The sequence below is a fragment of the Poecilia reticulata genome, linkage group LG21 (assembly GCF_000633615.1).
Source record: "Poecilia reticulata strain Guanapo linkage group LG21, Guppy_female_1.0+MT, whole genome shotgun sequence".
Taxonomy (NCBI): domain Eukaryota; kingdom Metazoa; phylum Chordata; class Actinopteri; order Cyprinodontiformes; family Poeciliidae; genus Poecilia; species Poecilia reticulata.
The window spans coordinates 11886764-11909347 of record NC_024351.1 but is presented as its reverse complement, the minus strand read 5'-3'; the positions used below and the strand labels follow the sequence as shown (position 1 = coordinate 11909347).

Below are 22584 nucleotides of genomic sequence, written 5' to 3'. Positions count from 1 at the left end.
TATATATTAAGAAATTCAAGCACTTCATGTCTGTAAACAACTCTACAGACATTTAGCCTGGTGTGCTCCTGAGTGTTGAACTGAGGGTCAACACCAGTTCTGGATCAAAACAGCTGATTTAAAGAGGTTTCAAACTAATCTGAAATCAGCTATTGAGCTGATGTGTTTGACCATCCAAGCGTGTTTACCCTAAAGGCAAGCTGCAAGAAGTCAAAACAAGTAAAATAGATAAATATGATCATGTGCAGACCACATAAAGAAAGTCCTTGCACCCAAAGCAAAGCGATGTTTTCCACACTGCTGAATGTGACTCTGGTGGGGATTCTTGCTTGTTTCTTCTTTGATAAGCAGCCAGCTTTTAAAGCACCAAAGTGAAAGGTTGGTGCAACTCTGCAGTTAACCCTGAGATTATTCATACCCGTGAAGATTGTTTGCCTTCAGCCAAGAAGTTTGTTTCTGATAGGAAATCAAGCAGCCATCTCTGAAAATCTAATATAAAAAGAAGGACCAATTATTTGTTTTTATTTGTTATACAAAAATATTTTGACCTAATGAATGAATTGGAAGAAAATTAAAAATCGACGTTACAGCAATTAAATTCTTTGCACATTTTCACTGGTATTTTGAAAATATTTGTCAAGTCTCACAGAGGTCCTCATTATCTTCTTCATTTTCTGCTGTCTCCACATATATTTCATCATGTTCAAATCTGTACCCTTACAGGGGCACTCAAATGATTAACAGAAACATTTAAGGCAAAACTAAAAGTCAACTTTGAACATGTACATATAAAGGACATAAATAATTTGGGACGTAACTGTATGCAGTAACATTTTTTGAGAGTTTGCCACTGATAAAAACTGATCAAATCACAATGAAAACATTATTTTTCTCTTATTTTAAAATCAATTTGCTTCCCATTTTGTGCACCAAGATTTTAACACAAACCAATGTGAACGTTTTTAGTTTTGCAGACTTTGAAGCGTCCTTTTGAGATCTCTTTAGATTTTCACCTAACTTGCTCCAAGATATATTTTCCATTCAAACATTCTTGGATGGCATAAAAACAGCCTTAAATGGCTTTGAACTCTAAAAAGTTTCAGAGTTTCCCTGTTGTCATAATTAGCCAACTCTTTCCATCTCTTCAAACACAAATAACTCTCTTTTTTATGGAATCTAAGTATTTAATAACAGATGTTTACTAAAGTGCCACAGTAACAAAAAATTTACAGTTTTAAAATACATCATAACAATGAGATAAAGCAGCTGTCATGTGCAGCAAAACTATTTAGGCAGCTTTATCGCCATGAGGGATAGGTCTGACCTGGGCCATCTTATTTCTGGTGCTGAACAGGACAAAGGGGAGGAGGGATAATGGGGTTGGGATGATGGTTAATGACCCCCAGAGGAGCTGCCAGGGCTTCAGGAGGGAGAGACCCACAAACCCGAATGGGAGGGAGAGGAGAAGTGCTCAGACCACACAGGGCAGAAAAAGAGCATAAATCTGACAAAGAAACACTGAGCACAACAACAGAAGGCCTCAACTACGTTTCACTCTCTTCAGTCCAGGCTCTCCTCAGTGGCACTTTCAAATGTTAAGTCCTCAATTTCACAAAAAACAAAAACAAAAAAAAAACATTTTCATCAATATTAAGCCGGAGGGTAATGCGAATGAAGCCAAAAATATCCAATAAAAATAAAAGACAGCAAGATGCAGATCAATGAGTCGCCCTAAGTCTGGGTTAATTCACTGTGATTTTTTTCCCCATTCAGTTCCAAACAATCTCGGTTTTCAGCTTTTACACCGTCTTATTTTTGAAGATTATTTTTATCAATCACCAACTACAATGCTCTTAATTAATCCAAGACGTTCAAAGACCTCAAACATGAATATTTAAGAAAGTGAAAAAAGGAGGCTTGGCTCGTTTAGGAGAACATCTATCTACATGCGCACAATAATTGGGCAACTATCACTGTGCATAATTATTACACAATTAAATTAAAGACACACTCAGCTTGATTTGCCAAGTGGACATAGAAGAGGACAGGTCTCCTCTCTGCTCTGACTGCAGGTGGTTTCAGTGCAGGATGAGCAAAACCTGCTGCTCCCTCAGGACAGTAACTGCAGAGCCGTTAGTTCTTCACTTGGCGTTACAAAAGTCTCCAGAAAAAAGTCACTACATGTGTAACAAGGCGCTTTTTAGGAAAAAAAGTTTCTAACAGGGTCTGAAAATTCACTAAATGCACCAGTAAAGTTGCTTAAGTGGCAACAGTGACACTCATCCCCAAACTTTTGTCTCTTGACACTGCCTGCTTTGGTGGAGTTTTCTAAAAACCGTCTGGGGACAGGTTCTTGCTTTCACCGGGGGTTTACTTATACTTTAATTGCAATAACTTTTTTTTTCTTTCTAATTTACAGCTCAATTCAACACAAAGTGTCCCTCAAGTCTTGGCACTTGCTCTGAGAGTCGTAAAGACGCGACGCTTTAACTACTAGTAGATTTAAGGGGTCTAGCTGCAGGGTGGTGGACGGCAGTATCCAGTGGGACCTGCAGCTTTTGTGTGACTTTAGCACCGACTAAATTTATTACATAGACATTAAGGAAGATATGGCACGTCAAGGGGCCCCAAGACTACCTATTTACCAACCTGTGGTGATAATACGTTATAGTTTGGGAGTTTTTTTTTTTTACCTAAGTGTCTTTTTTTTCATTTTCCAGAGATGTCAGAGGAATGTGTCGCATTTCTCTCACCAAAGATCTTGTCATAGAGCTGTCCCTTAGTTTAAAAGACACAATTTAAGCAGCTGATATGCTGAACCAACTTCTTTGAACATTTGGTCAGAACGTTTGGTCTGACTGATTTGAACATTCGCTCTTTACGTTGTCAGCTCTCTTGCACAAACCGTGTGTGATGTCTAATTGATCCCGTCTGTGGGCTGTGAATTCAAATGTCTCACTCAGTTGGGCTGAAAACAAGCACTTTACACCATTAGCTCAAGTGTGTAAAATGGAAGTGATGCTAGACTGAGATCCAGCATTGTTTAACTTTAATATGTGAAGACTCTTTCGCATGCAGATGACGACAAAAATAATGACCAGGAAAGACAAGAGAGAGAGAGAGACCGCAGCAGACTTCTTCAACCACCTCATGCCTCCTACACACTCAGGCCAGCCTTCTGCATCACCGACGCTGAGCTGAGTATTCCCTGTAGTGGGAATGCATCCGACAACAACAATTTCCTGTTGTGTGCCCAAAAGTGTGAAAGGGCACTTCCGTACATTCTCTACGCCCGATTCCTCAGGCGTTGTGCAAAATGGAAAGTGAAGGTGAAGAAAGTGAAAGCCCCTTTGCCGGACTGTTTTTGAGGGAAAACAATTTAAGTTTAATAAAAAGCAATGTCACAAATGGAGGGATACACGGAAAGGCTTAATGAGTGTGAAAATGACACGAACACCTCGCCGTGGCCTTTTCAGTCACCAGATCTCAGGCTGAGTGAACACCTGGAAGACGGCCTGGACAGAAATCCTCATCACTCAAACGTAATAAAGAGTCTGGATGAACAATTATCTGTTGGTAGCATCTTTGCAAATAAGCATCGACGCCGTTTGTGTCACGGAGCTCTACGTCAACAATCCACTGGAATAGTCTGTACAGCGCTTTGCACAAATGGAAACCTTACTCTCAGTTTGTCATGTATACACACACACACACACACACACACACACAACAGCGTAAAATTGTGAGGTGCAAGAAAATTTAAGAGTGACTTTCATCTTCTTTACTGTAAGGTGGAGTCCGGGGCTCACCGCTCCATTGGATGGCTGCAAATAGATGTGTGTGATTTAATGTCAGCATAAATCCAGCTGTTCTGTTAGACGCACAGGAGTTTTAGCAAGAGAACTTTACTGAACAAACGGCATCACGAAGTCCAAGCAACGCACCAGGCAGATCGTTCGTTGACTGTTGAAAAGTTTAAAACAGTCAAAATGCGACTGTTTTCTAAAACAGTCAAAAGGTTCTAAAACAATTTGTCAAGCCTTGTGTTTCTCATGGAGCCCTCCTGCTCAATCCATCATCTGAAGTCTGAACATGGAAAACAAACATGGCACACCTGCAAAAGTCCCAGGGCCTGATCACCTACACCGCGGAGAACAGGTGTAGGTGACATCCAAGTCACATCCAAGAGACTTGCAGGCTCAGATTTAGCAAAAGGTACTTTTACAAAGCATAGATGCAGGGAGCTGAATGCATATGCAGGCCACACTTTTCAGATTTTTATCTTTAAAAAAAAGATAAATCCTCTATGAATAATGGTTTGTGCCTCTTTTTTTAAGTTGATGGACATGTATCGCCTAAGCTTTGAAACTAACCACGAAAATGAGATTTATTTGAAAGAGAATTTAAGTAAAGCTTAAAAGAGAAAAAGGGAATCAGAAATTTATGTTAAAAAACTAAACTAAAGAGGTTACTATTTTTAAGAAACGAAATTTCATCAGTCAAAAGTCAGATTTTTCTCAAAAGCGTCACTTTTCTCCACTGTCCGCTCATCACTCAAGTTGACAGTCTTTCCAAAGGCGCCTCTCTTTGAAAACACTTCATGCCCTTTTTCACCCTGTCAGAATTTGAAAGTCTTTCGAACTTTAAATCTGTTTAAACAGTCACAAAGCCTCCAGTGCGCCTAGGCTCTGAGGTTCAAGTGCGTTGCCATTTAAAATTTACATCTCTATCTCTGCCACGGGCCTCCGAACGCAGGAGCCGGGCCGAGGAAGGGACAGGAATTACGAAAGAGGCAGAGAGGCAAGGCACTGGGAAAAGATTTCAGAGCGTTTCATCATTTGGGCTGGAAGCCGTCTTGGAGATTAGTTCATCTGAGGAGGAGCGTGTGTGTGGGGGAGTGGGGGGTGGCTCGAGGTGGGATTAAAAAGGTGGGGTCAGACTCTGAGGTAGGTCCGTCTTCCTCATTAACCTCAACTCGCCTTCTTCCTGGGCTACAGGTGGAAAGATGCGGGACTCTTATCTCTGTCGAGCCGCTATAATTCAATTAAAGCTGTGACACAGAGGTGAGGACAATTGATGCCACACATTAGGGAAGCCGCCCCCCCTTCTTCCCTTCCCCTTTCCATCAAGATTAATTACCCCTCATTGGCTGCTTAAACTGCTTTTAAATTATAATCTGCCTGAAATCGCAATAACACCACCAGTAATCGAACAAGAATGGAAAAGCTCGGGATCTATTTCCATCTGTGGCGGATTAATAATGGCTCATTAGTAATTGTATTAATTAAAACTTGTCTCCAATAGAAAGGTGAATGAGAAAAGAAATGAGGATTAAAAGCTCCTGGATAATTTGTTCTTTTCTCCTTTAATGTCAAATTAATCAGGAAAATGACACTTAGTGTCATGAAGAGTTCATCAGAGTCTATTCGAACTGCCACTCAGTATAAAAGTGAGATTCAAACAGATTTATATTTAGATATACATTTAGATATTTTGCTTTTTTTTATCATGCAGGGTCATTAATCAGGGTATTTCGACAGGCGATTTCAAAAAAGCATGCAGAAACACACATAAGTGACATTTTTACAACCCTTATAAATGCAAGACCAACCAAAAACCCCTTGAGACTGATCAATTGGAGATATTGGAGAACTCCCAGGAGAATCTATTTTAAAGGGGAAAAAAAACCTTTTAATTATCAAAAACTATCAGAAAACATACAGCATTTAGATCAACAATACATCAAGTGCAGCCACGCAACACAAAAATAAGCACACAAATAAAGACGTTTGAAAACCAAAAGAGCTTTGCAACCCAAATCGAAGATGCGAAAGGCAAAGCGGTACCTTCTGCTCACGCACAGCCTCATCCTGGAGACAGGGGAGATAAAAATCCTGCTGGCTCCGAGTCTCGCCGGGGATGGAGGAAGCCCTCTCCCTCCACACCCACCCACCCCTCTATGTGCTCTCTGGACTGGCTTACCCAGCTCTCCCTTAAAGCTCAGAGAAAACCCCAACACATGCACAGCTGCCGCCAACACCGCGCCACGCCGCTCCAGCAACAGCAGCAGCTATATGCCAAAAGGGAAAGGCAGAGGAGGCAGAGAGAAAGAGAGAGAGAGAGAGGGAGACTGTGCAGGAGTGGAAAGACAGAAAGGAAGAGTGGGAGGGAAGAGGCTTAAAGGAAGAAGACAGGGAGAACGCGGGGGCGTGATGATGGAGCGCTGAAAAGATATGAGCAGAACGGAGGGAGGGAGGGAGAGAGAGAGAGCGTGATGGAGGGAGGAGAGCCTTACCTGATCGGGTCTATGTTGTTCATCTCCTCGTCAGGCAGCTAAAGGAAATGACAGCATGTTAGTGGAGGAGACCCATCAGAACTGGTCCAAGAGCTGCCAAGTAGGGCACCTCTGCAGCTCACGCACTCGCCCAAAAGACGAACCAAACATACATATTCAGCAGACATGTTCCCTCAGTTTCCTCCTCTGTTTTTGTTTATGGATCCCCCCAACCCTCCATGCTTTCCCCTTAAATCCCACTCTGTTCTTTCCCTCTCTTAAACGATCCCTCCCCACTTCCCCTTCCCCTCCTGCTCGTCAGAAAAACTCATCAGACTGCACCCGGATGTCTACATCTGCGCACACTTGAGGTGAGAAGCGAACAATCATATCATAACCAAGAGTGTGAAAATGAGAGGAAGGAAAGGAGGGATGGGGAGGAAGAGTGTGGGACCCTCTATTGCAGCCAGACTGCAGATACATGGCAACCCCTCCTGCTCCCCCCTCCCCCCCAAACACTCACCACCACCCCCTCAGTGTACTTCTGGCAGTAACTCAGTATCGCTGTCAGAGTGGGAGCAGGGACAGAGAGAGCGAGGAGAAGAGGACGTGTAGAGAGACAGAAAAAGAGAAGGGAGACAGGAGTGGAACAGGTGGTTCAATCTGTTGAATTTTACATCTCCGGCTTCAGGCTGTTGGGAAAATGCATTTTATTATGGTTTCCTGCAGGTGATTCTTCTATAGGGGACATATTGAATAAAAGTTGAATATTCTCTACATCCTGTGATTTAAAGAAGTCTGGGTAACAGTTTTTAGAGCTATACTACCTGGACCAGTGGCTGGATGTGAAGCTGGAGCAAAAGATCTGAATATGAAGTCCAGAGCCAAATTTAAAAAAAAAGTATTACAATTTTTTTAATATTAATATTTTTTATACACCTAAAAAACTAGATTGCACATAAAAATATCTAAAAAAAAATAATAAAAAAAAGACAAAACTTTCTGATCTATTTGTAAAATAATATACATGTTTTGAGTTAAAGTAAAGTTTCTACTTCTGGGTTTTGACATGCAACATTTTTTGAAAGATTTGACGTTTTGTTTTTTTCCTTGACCAGCTCCACAGCATAATGTCATCTGCGCCAACAGTACTGGCTTTAATTCCTTGTTCTCCCCCCCCAAGCATTCCAGAATGGACAGAGTTTGTTGTAAAATATCATCATTAATATTTCTAGCAAAGTTAATATTAAAGGTAAGGTAAGGCAAGGTAAGGTTTCTTTTTTATTTATATAGCACATTTTCAGCAACAAGGCAAATCAAAGGGGGTATTATGTATTGCACCACTCCCTCAAACCTTCCCCACACAGCTCCAGTAGACTAGTGGCAGCAGCAATTAGCAAACAACTTCAGGAACTGCACATCAAACTACTTTTCAGAGACAGAGACCAATTTCAAGATGTTCAATTGCAATGTCAAATTTCTTTTAAGCTATGTTTGCATTTTGAAAGGCAACAGTCACATGATTGTGTCATAAATGGCACCATGTGCCCAGAACATACATAATCCCCCCCGTTTGAAAACAACTTGGTCCCACTGATTGGCACTTCTTACATAATGGTGGGTTACTTGAGGCAGAAACCCAAATTTCTGCCCCAAATACCAACAGTGTTTCCTGCAGAACTGGTTCATCATCAGTCCAATGCTTGCAGTGAGCCTCCCGCAGTCTGGCACCCAGGAATGAAGTAAAAAAAAAAAAGCTGAGAGGAAGTGGTTAGATATAAGCTCATCATCAGGCAGGATGGCCAGCTCCGTCATGGGATGACCTCTGAACCCAGTGCAGACTACCACCCCACATTGTTGAACCGGAGAGCTCCTCCGGTGACAGACTGAGCACAAAGGAGCGTTGTCGCAGATCCGTTCTCACAGCAGCTGTAAGACTTTCTAATCATCACTGCCACTAAAGAAGAAAAAAACTCAGTGTTTACGTTCCTGCTGTTATTTGCACAGTCTTTTTTTTATTTCTTGTAAATAGTCTGTTGCTGTTTTCTATGCACAAATACATGCGCCTTGTACATTTTTTTTTAATTACCCCACTCAGTTGCACATTTCTTTGGTTCTGACTATGCTATTTTTAATAACTGTGCCACGTTATCTTTTTATCGTAAATGCAACCTTAATGTGCAGCTTCTAGCTTTTCTATTTTTATCCATTTTACTCTAGTTTGACTATGTACATTTCCATTTACCCCAACTGGCTGCTGGTACACCCGAGCTTCCCCATAGATGGTTCTATTTCACTCTTTTGTCATTGTCAAGAGTACATTTGTTAGTGGAATAGCACGAGAGGGTTTCACATTCACAAAAGCAACAGTTGCAAACGGCTCATTTGTTCTTCGCCGAGAAAACTCATCGGAAACACAGAGCGAGTGCACAACAGAAGGTCAGACGCCTGCGGAAAACGTTTCATTAGCACGTTCGCACAAGTACGAGGACTTCTGCGAGGAGATGAAAGTTCGCAGCGACACAGATACTCACACACTAGACTGCGATGAGCACCAACAGGCTCGCAAGCCTGCCTCACAGCCCCCACACCACCCACCTTTTTTTTTTTTTTTTTTTCCCTTTTCCCAAGCAGTTGCTAAGGTGACGGCAAAGGCTGAATTTTAATCAGACAATAAATTAAGGCAATGCGATCGTCTTCCTTTTATTATTAAATGGGAGCGGAGCCGATTCGGACGATCCTGTCAGGTGTGTTTAGGGTTAATGCGGAAACATTGGCGGGGCTGCACATCAGGTGGGGTGATGCTTTACCTCGTCCGGGGAGCGATATCCGAGCGGAACGGCACACACTTCTGTGCTTACCAGTGAGTGAAGCAATTTGCATTCTGAAGCAAGGAAGCTGAAGCCAAATGGATTGTCATTTACCACTGGGGTGAATGTCACACTGATACTTCAAATACACTCACTTTTATTGCAGCAACTGCTGATTGAGCCTTCAGGCCTGTCGCTGTGTAAACAGCTCGAAGACTGTAGAAACACCGGTTGCGTTTTGAAGGAAGCCTCTGGGCTGCCACGGCCCTTGAGCAAGGCTACATCTTCAGCAGAGGAGATGATGGATGTCACGAAACAAACAGGAGCGAGTGGGCTGAGTTGGTGGAGGAGCGCATCGTTCTGTTCAGGTTGCTTTGTGTGGAGAATCCCAATGAGCTCCTCCATAGAACGAGTTAACGGTCAGCACTGAGCAGCTCTGTCTCACCTGGTTGACCAGCGGAGCTGCAGGGGAGCTTGATGTCTAACATCAACTGTACCTGTTTACTATTATTTTAGCTAAATTTAGGTCTGACTGTGTTTCTGCAGACAGATGGAAACACAACACTGATGGTTTTAAACACTTTTGCCTTTTTTTTGTACTCATGCAGGATTTTTTTATTATTTACATTATTCTTGTGTAAAGTTTCTTCAGTTTTTCTAAAAACATATTTTTTTGGGATTTTCACAAATTTTATATCCAGTGTGTGACCAAAAAACGCTATAATTATTGGATAAGACCTTCATCTACATTAGAACGAACTGATGTTATAAGAGCATATGTAGAACCTCATTAGTTTACTACAACCAAATATAACAGTATGCAAGGATCGTTTCATGTCTTACCATTAGAAGTATAATCAATTTGTTTTCCTACCAAATTAGAAGTAAACAAATGGTAAATATGGAAACTGTTAATTGTCAAGTGTGGTGGTTGAGAGGTGGTGAAGAAAAATGATGAATTTAATGAAGAGAGCTCACACATGGCAGAGAGTTAGCACACAGCTAATTACCGGTAGCAACTGAAAAGCTGAGGACTGAAGAAGTGAGCTAAACCAACACAGGACTATACAGTTCGACTGTGGCGGCAGACAGACAACAAATGACACTGACAAGGATCCGACAAGAGACAAAGACAACAGGTGGGTTTAAATACACTGGGAGGGTGATCAAGGAACAAGACACAGCTGGGATCAATCAACAGGGGAAGACACAGAGACTCACAGGACAGAAACTGAACACAAAAAGACCTTACAATAAATACACAGAAACACAGATCATGACATTAATCCAATAAGAAACCTAAAAGTCCTGATCCTGATTAGTTTTGAGAGAAAATTCACTTGTCTTTCCCATTTTGAAGAGTGGCAAGAAGACGACTATACAGTGTGTGCCTCATTTCATTTGCAAGAATTAGATGCATGTAGTCAAGAACTGAGACAAATGTATTCAAACATCAGATTTTCAGTGCAGTTGTCCAACTTTAGTAGAAATATTAAAGTAACTTTTCTTCACACGCCCTTTAGTAGACTCTAAATGACTGCTTTGTACAAGTTATTTAGATTTAACTCTTTCAAAGCAGTTTTAACAATTCCAATATATGAAACCCTTCTAATGGATTTACAGATCCATTTTCTACAAAAGTCTGACTACGTTGTGATTTTCTTATAACATTCCATTTTAGTTTATTTTCTGGCAGCTACTAGATGTATTTTTTTCTAAATGACAATATCACACTGTTTGACTCGAGCAACTGCAACACCTTGAGTGACACTGTCTCTTTGTAAGCAGTTTAAAAAGGAGCACTTTTCTTCTGCAGGACGGCTGCTTTTCGATCCAGTTTTTATGAAACAATGCTTAGGTGTGACAGAATAAGCTTAGCTGCACATACAGCACGTTAAAGATAACGTCTTTTATGTCTAGAGAGAGTACTGTGTCAAAACGCTGTAATTAAATGCATTTGTCATTCTAGGTATTTGTTTCTGGAAACGTATCAAAAGTTAATGTACATAAAACCTGACAAGAACAGTGTAAGGTCCTTTCAGATGCATGAAGATTTTAGGATTATTTTTACTTTTTTTTTTTTTACTCTCACACGTACTAGGGCAGTTTTCATTTTCGCCAAGAATCTGCTACTGGCAAGAAAGGCAATAATGAAAGCTTCAAAAAAACAAACTGTGCAAAGTGCCAAACAGCAGAAGAGAGAAGCCCTATTAGCAGCTGCATAGAACTATTAATTAAATGATGTGTTGAAGGTTGAAAACGGAGCTCAAAGCAAAACAAATCAAAGACTAATGCTTGTTGGTGGGGCAGCAAAATAAAATGTGTAAAAGGTGTTTGTGTGTTGATGACAGCTTATTTTTGCATCCTGTAAGTGGTGTAATGTAAAACTTGCTAATGTCCTTCTGAAAAAGCTGCTGTGTAATAATCACTTCAGGCCAAAGCAGCAAATGGAGCTCCAAAACTATAATTTAATAATAAAAAAATATATAGAGAGAGATGTCTATATTCCAAATTATTACACAAATGTAAGTCTAAAAAGGGTCATGTCCATTTGTACTTTTTTACTTTTAAACACTGGAATAAAATCCAGTGAAAAAATCCAGCTGAGGAATAGTAGACTAGACAGCCATTGGTCACGCAATCCACCAATTTGGCCTTCCTGCTAACCAAGAAGAAAGACATCGTTAAGAGAGAGAAGTCATGCTTGCACTTTGCCACAAACCTTGAAGAAAAGTTGCAAAAGACTTGAGACTTGGCTCGTCAAAAGCCAGTGCTACAATTCAATGTTTTAGGTCAATAATATTCATGTTAAAATAGCCTAGTCACAGTACAGACCTAAATCAGAATGAGGACTAAGGACGAGACTTGAATAATTCTTCTTTGACACACTGATTGACTTTGTAGTCTGCTCTTCTTTCCCTAAAATTTACTTTTTGTTAGCCTGACACACACAATCCTATCATCTGCACTTATGTTTGAAGCTTAAATTCACAACATGGGAAAAAGTTTGAAGGGATAAACAAAGGTTTGCGAGACAATGTGGGAGAAATAACACAACTCTCATGTATGCAAACAGCAGGATTTTCTCCATTATAACTGTGTATCTATTTGTTTTACTAATTTATTGTTTCATTTATTTGGCTCTCATTCAGCCTGCACAGGCTGTGCTCTGTGCTTTCTGCTGCATATTATTCCAAGCTTCATATTAGAGCAGAGAACCCCCATAAAAATGAAGAACGGCCACTTCGTATCATTAAAAGCGTTAATTAATTCAGACATCACTTTAAACTTCATGAGAGACAATTTCCTCTGCTAATGACATGTTCAGAGGCCTTCCCTTCATTAAAGACTGGGATGAGTTTCATCACTCACCATGTTGATGCCCCTGGGCAGAGAGACGGATCTGTAGGGGCATCTCGGGAAGTCGTGACGAAGCTCCAGAACAGGAATCTTCATCTTATACCCTTGACAAAACTCCGGAGGAGGCGGAAACAAAGTTTTATCATCGATCACCAGCAGAGGTGGCGACTCGGCTTTCATCTCCAGGTTCTGGGGACCGTCGTCCCTCCGGACGGAGTCAATGTCCGTCTCCAGATACATTTTCTGTGACGAATCGAGGGAAGTCTCATCTTCTGAGGTTTTCTGCTCAGCTGAAGGGTTTTGCTCCTGGGCCATTGAGCGGGCCAGCCTGGGGCTCACCACTTGCTTCCGGTCTTCGGGCAGATTTGGGAATGTGGGGATGACTCCAGATGGAGGCACTAGTTTCCCAAATGCCTGCAAGCTGTTTCTGTTCAGCACATTGGACGTTACCTCATCCAGGAACTGCGAAAACTTCCGCTTGGCTTTGATCCTCTCCTTCACCACCGTCTCTGATCTCACGGTTTGTGTACTCCCCCTCCCAAGGTGTAGTTCTTTGTGGCAGCAGCCCTCTCCCTCCTCAGCCTGTGGATGATCTCTTCCACTGGATGGAGCTACAGTAAACTCTCTCCACCCTCTCTCCCCTCTGAGTCGAGCTTGAAAAGCTTCCTGGCTCTGTTTCTTGATAGATCTGTGCAGCAGGCAGGTAACTCCTGAGCTCCAGCTGTGCAGACTGCATGTGTCCTCGCTGCTGCTGCTGCCGCCGCTGCCTGCTGGACTGCTGCTGGGGGCACTGGGGCTTGACGACCGGCTGGTGGAGAAGTGGTTGGACGACTGGCCTATCATGCCCTCCACAGAAACCCGATCAACACTGAACATTGTGCTAGACGAGGCCCAGGATTGCAGTGACTCCTGGTCCAGCTTAGCCATGACTCCCTGGAAGTCTGTGACCAGTTCCATGCATTAGCTCGACTGTGGTCTTAACTGATGCGTCCTCTATTTAAATCTAACAATCAGGTGACACACGGTTCAGTGGATTGCTCGAATTTTAGAGTTCTACCCTAATCTGGCTTCACTATTGTGCAAGCCTGACCTAAAAGTGGCCCAATGCATTTCACTCTAGGCTGAACAGATGGCGTCCTTCAGTGCCAGGCCAACCCCCTGCTATCTCAGGCAAGGACAGTCATATTTTTAAGCCCCTACTAAACAAAATGAAAGCCGAAGTTCAAGAAGAAGTTTCAGGTTATCTTTTCTTGAGCATCCATGCAATTTTTTTTTTTCCAACTGCTACTTTTGATTAGACTGTTTATTGATAGCTGAATAAACCCTTTTCAGCTTTTTCCAGGTCAGTGAACCCAGACAAGCATTGATCCTACAGTGCACATGGCATCAGACACGCATGAACGCACACAGACTAATGGAAAGGCTCATTGAGTCATAGAGTGCCCTCGTCGATATCTCTCATTAATAAAAAAAAAAAAAAAAAAACGTCCCTGGGAATAAATTTTAAGATTTGCAACATGATGTTTCAAATAGAGTTTTACAGTTGTCCTTTGGATGCAAGAGCAATTTATGTTCAATTTTATGCTTGCACTATCGCACTATTTTAGTTTACCAGTTACACTATGTGTTAAGAAATGGAGCACAGGACATTAAGGAGCTGCTGAGAGAAAGGAGCAATAAGTTGAGAAGGACTGGATTCAGGTGAGGAAATCAGGTGATTGGAAACAGATGTGGAAGGAAGAAAAACTGGCAGGCTGAGGGAGGGAGAATGATTAACACTGACACTCAAAGAAACTGCAAAATGAGGGGGGAAAGAACAAAACTGATCTAAAAGAACTAAAACACAATTACGCAAAGAATAGAACACAAGAACGAACAAGAAAACTGAACACAAAGACATGAGCAGATACGGCAACACCTGTTGAGCAATAATAAACGCAGAGGAGCAGAACGGGAATAAGGAAAGATCTAATGAACGTAATGAAAACACAAACAAATAAAAAAAAAAAGAATCTAAACATTAAAAAATGAAACAGATCCTGCTATAAATAGTTGCTTTAAGTATTGTGTAAATCCTGTGAAATTGACCATTTTTAAAAATACAACTATCATAAGTACATATTATCATCCCATATCCATGCCATAACTTAAAAAGATTATTTGTATTTTGGACATGAATGGTCTCCTTATGTTTTTGTCTTGTGTTACTAAAATAAGAGTCTCCCCCCTGGTGTGTGATTTTTGTTTTTATTGTTCTGTATTTGTCTTTTATATTTTCTTTTCTATGCATTGAGTGTACTCTAATAACATCAACAAAAATAAAAATAAAGTTATAAAATAATAATAATAATAATAATAATAATAATAATAATAATAATAATAATAATAATAATAATAATAATAATTTGTATGAAATTTAAGAGTGCACCCTCAATAACAGGTTCAATTAGAATAAAATAATGATCCAGGTAACAGTAAAAGAAGTGCTGAACAACAGAGCATTATGCGTTGCTGCCCAGCGTCCCCCCTTTTTATCTTCCCTGTGTCATAAATGTGTTTGTGAAGGATGCAATAGCAGAAAGGAGGCAGGATGCAGTCAACTGAAGTCTTTACTGGCAGTGAAGAAACTCCCTTCCTAAATGAGATCTCAGGTTGAGCACAGGGAAAATTAACCTAAACAAGCAGCAGCATGATGGAAGGATCTAAACAAAAGAAGAAAAAGCTGAAAGGGAGTATGTTTAAAGAGAGGAGTGATTGTAGAATAGGAACCATCAGCTGCAAGAAGCAGGAGCCTAAGTGCTGAGGGAAACTGAAGGAGCAGCACAGAATGGATACAGGGGGAAGTGTGTGTTTGCTCTGATGCCAATAAAGTTGTTTTTTATTTTTTAAATTAATTAGAACGGAATAACTACTTTTCAACATCCATCGATTGCGTCTACCTACTTATCCGTGTAAGGTCACTGGGCGAGAGGCGGGGTACATCCCTGGTCAACATGGCAACACGAGACATGTAACACACACAGCTACACACACACACACTTTCTCACTCCTTATCGTTTAGCCGTTCAACTTAACAGTCATGTTTTTGGACAACGGGAGGAAGCAGAGGAGTGTCTGGAGAGTTCCCATGCATGACCGTGGAGAAATTCAAATATAACAGCAGCAAGTTAAAGGTAACTGGAGAAATAAGAAGTGTGCAACTGGGTGGGATAATTTAAAAAAAGAAAGATACAATTAATCTTAAAAAATAAATTAGTTTTTTAATGGGGACTTTGTTTACGTTGTTTTAATTCCTTCTGATAAATATCTAACATTTCTTGACGAAGTAAGAATAACTGTAACTCTAAATCTGCCATGAATGTGAATCATTGTGGATTTCGCTAAATTTGAACTTACTGTGATGCTGAAAAATGAAGTTCCTCTTCATATTGAGCTTTCTAGAAGACGGATGGATGATGGTGTTGAGCCAAAGCTGACTGGTTTTTCAATGAATAACTTTGTCAATCTTAAACCAAACCTAACTCGACTGAGGAAGAATCCCCAGAGTATGATGCTGCCTCCACCGTTTATCTTATTGTTCTTTCAGTGAGGTTCAGTGTGCCAACTAGTTAATGAAACTATGGGCCAAAGTTTAAGTTATATTTGATCAAATCAGAAAACATTTTCCCTCAAGGGGATCTTTGCCAGTCCTGGATGTTTTCTTTGAAAGAAATACATTTAATCTTGCAGCCGTTCTTGTTTGTCCGGACAAATCGGAAACACGGGAGCTTTTTGTCACATAATTGCTTCTTCAGAGTCACTCTCAGCATCCCTGCTGTCTCTCTCACCAGTTTCATTCTCACCTTTTGATCAGTATTGAGGAAATGTCTGGTATTGCTAACATCAATCTGGTCCCATATTTTCCCCAAATATTGATGGCAGCCTTCAATATGGCACCCACTGTACACTGCTGTGGAAATGATCCACTTCTCCTGACTGATTTTAACACTAATGTCATTTTTTTTAATATCCTTTACAGCTTTTGCTGAAATATGCTAATGAGAAAATTAATGAGGTATTTGAAGAAAGTCCTGCAAGGACAGCAGAATTTTAATTTGGGTTAATCAAATTTGCTATAATTGATTGGGGGTGTGAACCCAAGAAGACTGAAACTGAATCAGAAAGTGCTTCAGGAAAGTGTTAGGTTAGGAGTGTGCTGTATTTATGCAGCAGGAGTTATTGAAGATTTCTATTTTTAATGTTCATTTTGCTCCAGTAAATTTGTTTACTATAATTGTACAGGATGAGGGAAAATATTTATCAAAGTCTGTTTTTTTTTTTTACATCCGATGAAATTGATATTTTAACACAATTATTAGAACCACAATAAACGTGATGTTTTAAAATAAACAAGACTTCAAATATAATATTAACTTCACAGGTAATATTCTAATCACTTTAATCACAATTTTAGCTTCTAATATGACTAATTATGGAGTTCCTAATAGTTATCTTCTCATCCTGTTATCTTCTCAGCGCTGTAAATTAATGTTCTGACGTGAATTGAATGCAAAGTGTATATTGACTGAGCTTGGAAAGCATGACCGCTGTTACATTTGCTCTACAACATTACATCACATTACCAATTACTCCTCGCAACTCCAAATTCAATCACTTTCTGGCTGCCGCGTATCACTCCGTACCATGAAGACAGCTTTTCCTGCGATGGAGAACGTATTCATATGGGCATAGTGTCGCTTTAGTGTTCATCAATATTCAGGTGGTTGCATAACTGCATCAATAACACCTCTCTTAGTCTGCCTGCCTGGGAGGAGAGGAGCGAGAGACCGGGATTGGCAAGTGAGCCGCGGCGGCATGACAGAAATAAAATACCACACACACTGAGAAGGGGGGTCTGGGGAGTCTCAAAGTGAGCCCCCAACTCAAAGTGTATGTTCAATATAGTGGGGTGGAAATTTAATAAGTTGAACACAAGGGAGAAGAACTCTGTTCCAACTTCTTGGTCTTTTTTAGAGTGTTGATTTTCCAGATGATTGTTCTAAAATGTGACGTCTTGGTGTTAAATCGAGCAGCGTGCCTTCACGTCGTCCTGCTTTCACACAGGCTTTTCCCGCGAGAACGAACTGGATCAGACGGGGACAATGTACCGTACAGCACATCTCGCCATGTTAGGAGTTGGACTCTTTCGGTCTCCAGGGGTATCATTAGCTCTGCATCCAATATGTGGGGGTTTAAGCCGCGGCTCGGGGGCCCGTTGTGCGCATGCGCTGCCTCAGATTGGGCCCCACACCCTGCCTGCTGCACCAGTCCGACCGACTCACCCCTGGGACCTCCCTGTCTGGCGCCACAGAGAAGCGCCAAGCCTTCCGCTCACTCATGTCTCTATATCCCTTCCCCTCGTTCCCGTCGTCGTCCTGCTCCCATTTTTCACCATTTTCCCCACTTTCCAGACAGGCTCGCGCTGCTTTTATGATGAATGTCTTTAATAATCTCTTTTCAATCTCAGGAGGAGGAGAGGGGTGGGAGCCAATTTAGAGGTATCACCCTGACGAGAGAGACTGTCAGCCCGTGGCTGCCCAGAAGTAATGGTGCTGAAATGGATTCCTGCTACAAGCGAAGAGGTGGAGATAATTGGTGATGCTCGCCTGCTTGGTGGTTGCACTTTGCTTTCCCCTCAGAGGCCGGTAGTGTGGCTCCACAGGCTGGTCGGAACCCAAGCGTGGGCCACGTTCTGCACCTCTAGCTAAAGCTGCAGAGCACACTAAATGCCAAATCGGATCAGCTCCGGCTATGAAGTAGTATGACTGTGTGCAGCTCAGCTGTCAGCTGTTACTATGGCAGAATGTGTCGTCTCTGCTCCCCGGTCTGTCCTCACAGCCTCCTGCTACATGCTGAATGGACAGGAAGGTACACACAGTTCTTCTTAGAAACGAGGAGTCCGACTGCACAGACGTGCGGTTCGCACATCGGTTTGAGAACTTATTCACTTTCACGTTCACGTTTAGTCAAGTTACAACCACAAACATTAATATATTTTAGTGGGATTTTGAGTAATAGAGCAAAAAAAAGGAAAATGTGTTTTTAACAGTTTTTGCAAACAAAACTTTGTGATGTGTGCATCTGTTTTCAGCCTGACTTAATGCGCAGAGAACCAAATTTGCTCCCAAGTTCAACTGCAAGCGTTTTGTTGTTCTCTGCCAGTTTTGGACATTTTGATCCTCTTAAACAAAAGATCAGAGATGTGATTGAAAACATTTATGACCAGCAGTTTTCAATGCTTGCTTCAGATTCTCAATTAGTCCAAAGTCTTTTATTAGCTTTACCATGTTTTTAACCAAGTTTTTCCACTGTGACCCATGCTGAAGAAAAGCAGCTCCTCAGCATGATGTCGCCCCCACTGTGTTTGGCGTTGCGGATGGTGTTTTTAGGGTGATGTGCCACCTGACCAGATGACGTTTACTCCACCTTTACTGTGGTGGACACTTTTTATGCCGTTATCTTAAACAGTGGCTTTATTGTTGTTTCATATAAACCAGGTTTTTGGAAATGCATGCAACTGCCAATTTTAACTGTTAAAACCTCAACTATACTCTATTAACCATTAAGAAACTACCTTAGCACAATCTTGAAGCCAAGCAGTTTTAATATTATCTACTTTCTTTGGTGTACAGCCAACCCCAAGTAGCATTGGGATGAAGTATTTCAGGTATTTTCAGGTGGTAATTTTGTAGGAATATTATAGATATGGTGTTCCAAATGTCATAAATGGCCGATTTTTTCGTGAATAATTTGTAATTACGTACCATAGAAAAATCGGTACGATTGTACCACGATTAGGTCGAACCGCTGTACATGTGGCGATGAGCTTGTTGAGGACATTTGGTTGGAATAGATTTTATTTATGGGTATCAGAGTAAAGAAAGCTGAATGCAAATGCTTGAAAATATTTTTCTGAATTTTACGAGTAAAAAAAACAACAACAAAAGCCAGTATAACCTTTCCCCGTCTATGACTATACATTACTTTGTGTTGGTCTGTCACATAAAATTCTCATAAAAAACTAAACAAAAAAAACATTGATGTTGAAGGTGGTAACGTGACAAATGTGGAAACGTTCAACTGTTGACTGCTTGTGCAAGCCACTGCCTGGCAGAGACAAAAGGTATGCCAGGAATCATTTTTTTAAGAATAGGAACACAAAGGAATCTTTTATTTCCTTTCAGCACCGTTTAATGTTTTTTTTTTTTTTTTCCAACGCAAGCTGACATTTCGTGTCAGTGAATTAATAGCTCAGCGGAGAACATCAGGAAGCCCAATCAGCCTTCTTCGGGAACACGAACGGCGTGATTGATTTCAGATTGCTGGAAGCCTCTCCTGAGAGTCACTTAACCTGTTCTCATTTTCACGTCTGCACGCCGGATGTTCAAGTTTGCGAACGGAGTGGGGAGGGCAGGGTGGGAAGGAGGGGCTTACGCACCAACTGGGCCTTGTTTCTGAACCGAGTCCATCAATAATGGCTAACAGGTGTGCTGGTGGAAAAACTCGAGATAAGAACAGAGTGTCGACGTGGCGTCACTAATCCATCTCGTGCCGAGACCCCTCGCCGATGCCTCCGGACCTGTCGCCTGGCTTTCAGACGGTCACGCTGTGCAAATCAAATGAGAACTGGCCAAATTGAATGAGAGCCAGCGCTCTCTTGTGAGTGTGAGGATAAAGTTTCCACAGAAAATACTTTTGGATGTGCAATAGTATTAGCGAGACAGCAATTACAGAAGCACATAAACGGCAAAAGTGAGGAGAATCTGTAGCTACTTGACTGCCGTCTGTGTCATCACCACCACGCAGAGAAATCATTGTATGGTTTAACCTCGGCAAGTTCTGTGTCTGACAAGAGATGACAGGAATGTAAACTTGTTCATATATTTTACTTATTTTTATTTTTTTGCAGCGTCTCAATCAGCTGTGAAGCAGATGAGTTTGAAGTGAACGCACAGATGATGTGTCTATAGGATACAGAGGAGGGGAACAGCTGACCTCAATACATGTCATTATCATAGCACAGTGTTCAGTCAACAGAGCCTGTCACATCACTTACAGCGCTCCAACAACTGAGTCTCACAACAAATGGTGGGTGCAGCATCGTGCAGCAGATTAACTGAGCTGTTACCATGAGCGTTAACCGTCTTCGCAGCTCGGAGAGTTTCGGGGGAAATGAGCGATCTGCAGCAGAGAATCCAACTCCGGTAACACGAGGCAGGAAAGAAGAACACTGTTTTGATTTTAGGTTGTTTCAAGCAAAGTTTAAGGTCTTAGATTTCACACACTCCTCCTCCACTTCACAAATTCTGCACTTTTTTTTACCCTGCTAGCAGTCTTAAGTTAAAAATACCCAGCAGCATGAGCATATGAAGCAGAATTAATCAGTTGATTAATTACTTTTTTTATATTCCTGAAAATGTGCTGGCGAGACGTTTTAGAAGAAAGGCTTAACCATTTCACAGTTTTTGACAGCCTAACAGCAGAGTTATGTATAATTTGTTGCCTTGGTTTGATCAAACTAATCCATTGTGGCTCTAGCTGTTTATTTAGGGGCAACCTGCTGCAAGGTTAACCTCCATTTCAGCTCAATGCCTTTTTTTGCATACTCTGTTCCACTTTTGCTCTGGAGTTTTGAATCACAGTCATCTAAACAAAGTACCTCGTTGCGTTTGCTCTGAAAACCACATACATACAAGCTGGTCTTCTTAAGGCTTTCTTCTTGCCACTGCTCAGTAAAGGCAACATTCACAGAGTGGATGACTAATGGCTCTCCTGTCAATGTTCTCTCACCACAGTTATGAACCTCTGCTGCTCCTCCAAAGTTGCAATGGGCCTCATTTCTGCTTTTATGATCAATATTCTGCTAGATTTGCACGATTTAAGACACCATTCTCCTTTTCAAAGTATTAAAAACTCAGTCAGACTGAGTTGAAAGCATATGCAAAAAATACATATTCTAGTTTTGCCACTGATTCCTTATTGGATTTATGTCAGGGAAACCTAAATCCAAGATTGAGCACTATTAGATCTAAAGCGTACCAATAAATGTCCACTAATGATGATTCTGCCACTATTATGTTTCACTTTGAGTTTTTGGTGTGTGATGTGAAGTTTTATATCTTGTTTTTTCTTTCTCAGAAAGTTGAGCTCTGGCTAACCAGAGCATCTGGCTTTTAGCAAATTCCAATAAATACTTCTGTTTGGCTTTTCTGCAACAATAAAATTCCTCTTTGACAGATGTATGGCGTGCAAAACTAATAATTGTGTCTTGAGGGGACGGTGGCCCTTAAGTGACTTGTGATGGTAACTGGTTGCACTGGATTGTGTTAAGGGATGTCAGAGCAAAGGGAATTATTTCCAAAAACCTTAGAAAACCATGAAACATTAAACTTCCACTTATCTGATTTTTTTTTTTTTTTTTAACAAAAAGCATGGTAGTTTAGTTTCTGGTTGTTATGTGACAAAATGCAAAAACAAAGTTCAACATACATAAAAGACTTTTGCAAGTAAAGCCAGTTACCATCTGGACTTCCACAAGGCATGCGCCTCCTGAACAAACAAGCTTTAAAATAAGCCACAGTGTTCCCAAACACATACATCACCAAGCGCATCGTCAATCTTAAAAAAAACAAGCATTTCGTCTGCACCTTTCCTTTACTTTTTCAGCAACTGTTTCAGGTTGCTTCTACTGTATGTCTCATTAGTCACTCTATGTTAATTCAGGAAAACACAACAATGGAAAGTAATGTTTTCTTTTGTTCTACGCTAATGCATCTTAAATTGGGTGTATTTCATTTAAGACACAAATAGGAGTATCTTAGAACTGAATATTGAGCCACTTAATTATGCTAAGTGACTGACCCTCATATTCAGTTTGGGCATTGAGGCACCGACGTGTTTCTGATGGTCCAAATAAATTACTTTCAGAAAACATTCTGAAACACCAACCAAGAAAACATATTTAGAGCAAATTGCTTGTCAAGAAGATAAATGTAGCAGACAGTCAGTGCATGGTTATTTTCCTCTAACTTTTCCTGTGGCATCCACACACACACACACACACACACACACACACACACACACACACACACACACACACAC

At 41.1% G+C, this 22584-nt stretch overlaps 1 protein-coding gene across 2 annotated transcripts in view; it reads right to left on the bottom strand.

Annotated features, from left to right (window-relative positions):
- LOC103457374 (brain-enriched guanylate kinase-associated protein) overlaps nt 1-13382 on the bottom strand; it is a 36644-nt gene extending 23262 nt beyond the window's left edge. For both annotated transcript variants that reach the window (XM_008397453.2, XM_017302249.1), the window contains exons 1-2: nt 12457-13382; nt 6296-6333 (exon numbers count right to left, since the gene is read on the bottom strand). In XM_008397453.2, the coding sequence (XP_008395675.2) occupies nt 6296-6333; nt 12457-13371 (953 nt within the window). In that variant the 5' untranslated portion in view covers nt 13372-13382. The remainder of the gene's footprint in view (nt 1-6295; nt 6334-12456) is intronic.
- Between the last annotated feature and the right edge of the window lie 9202 nt (nt 13383-22584).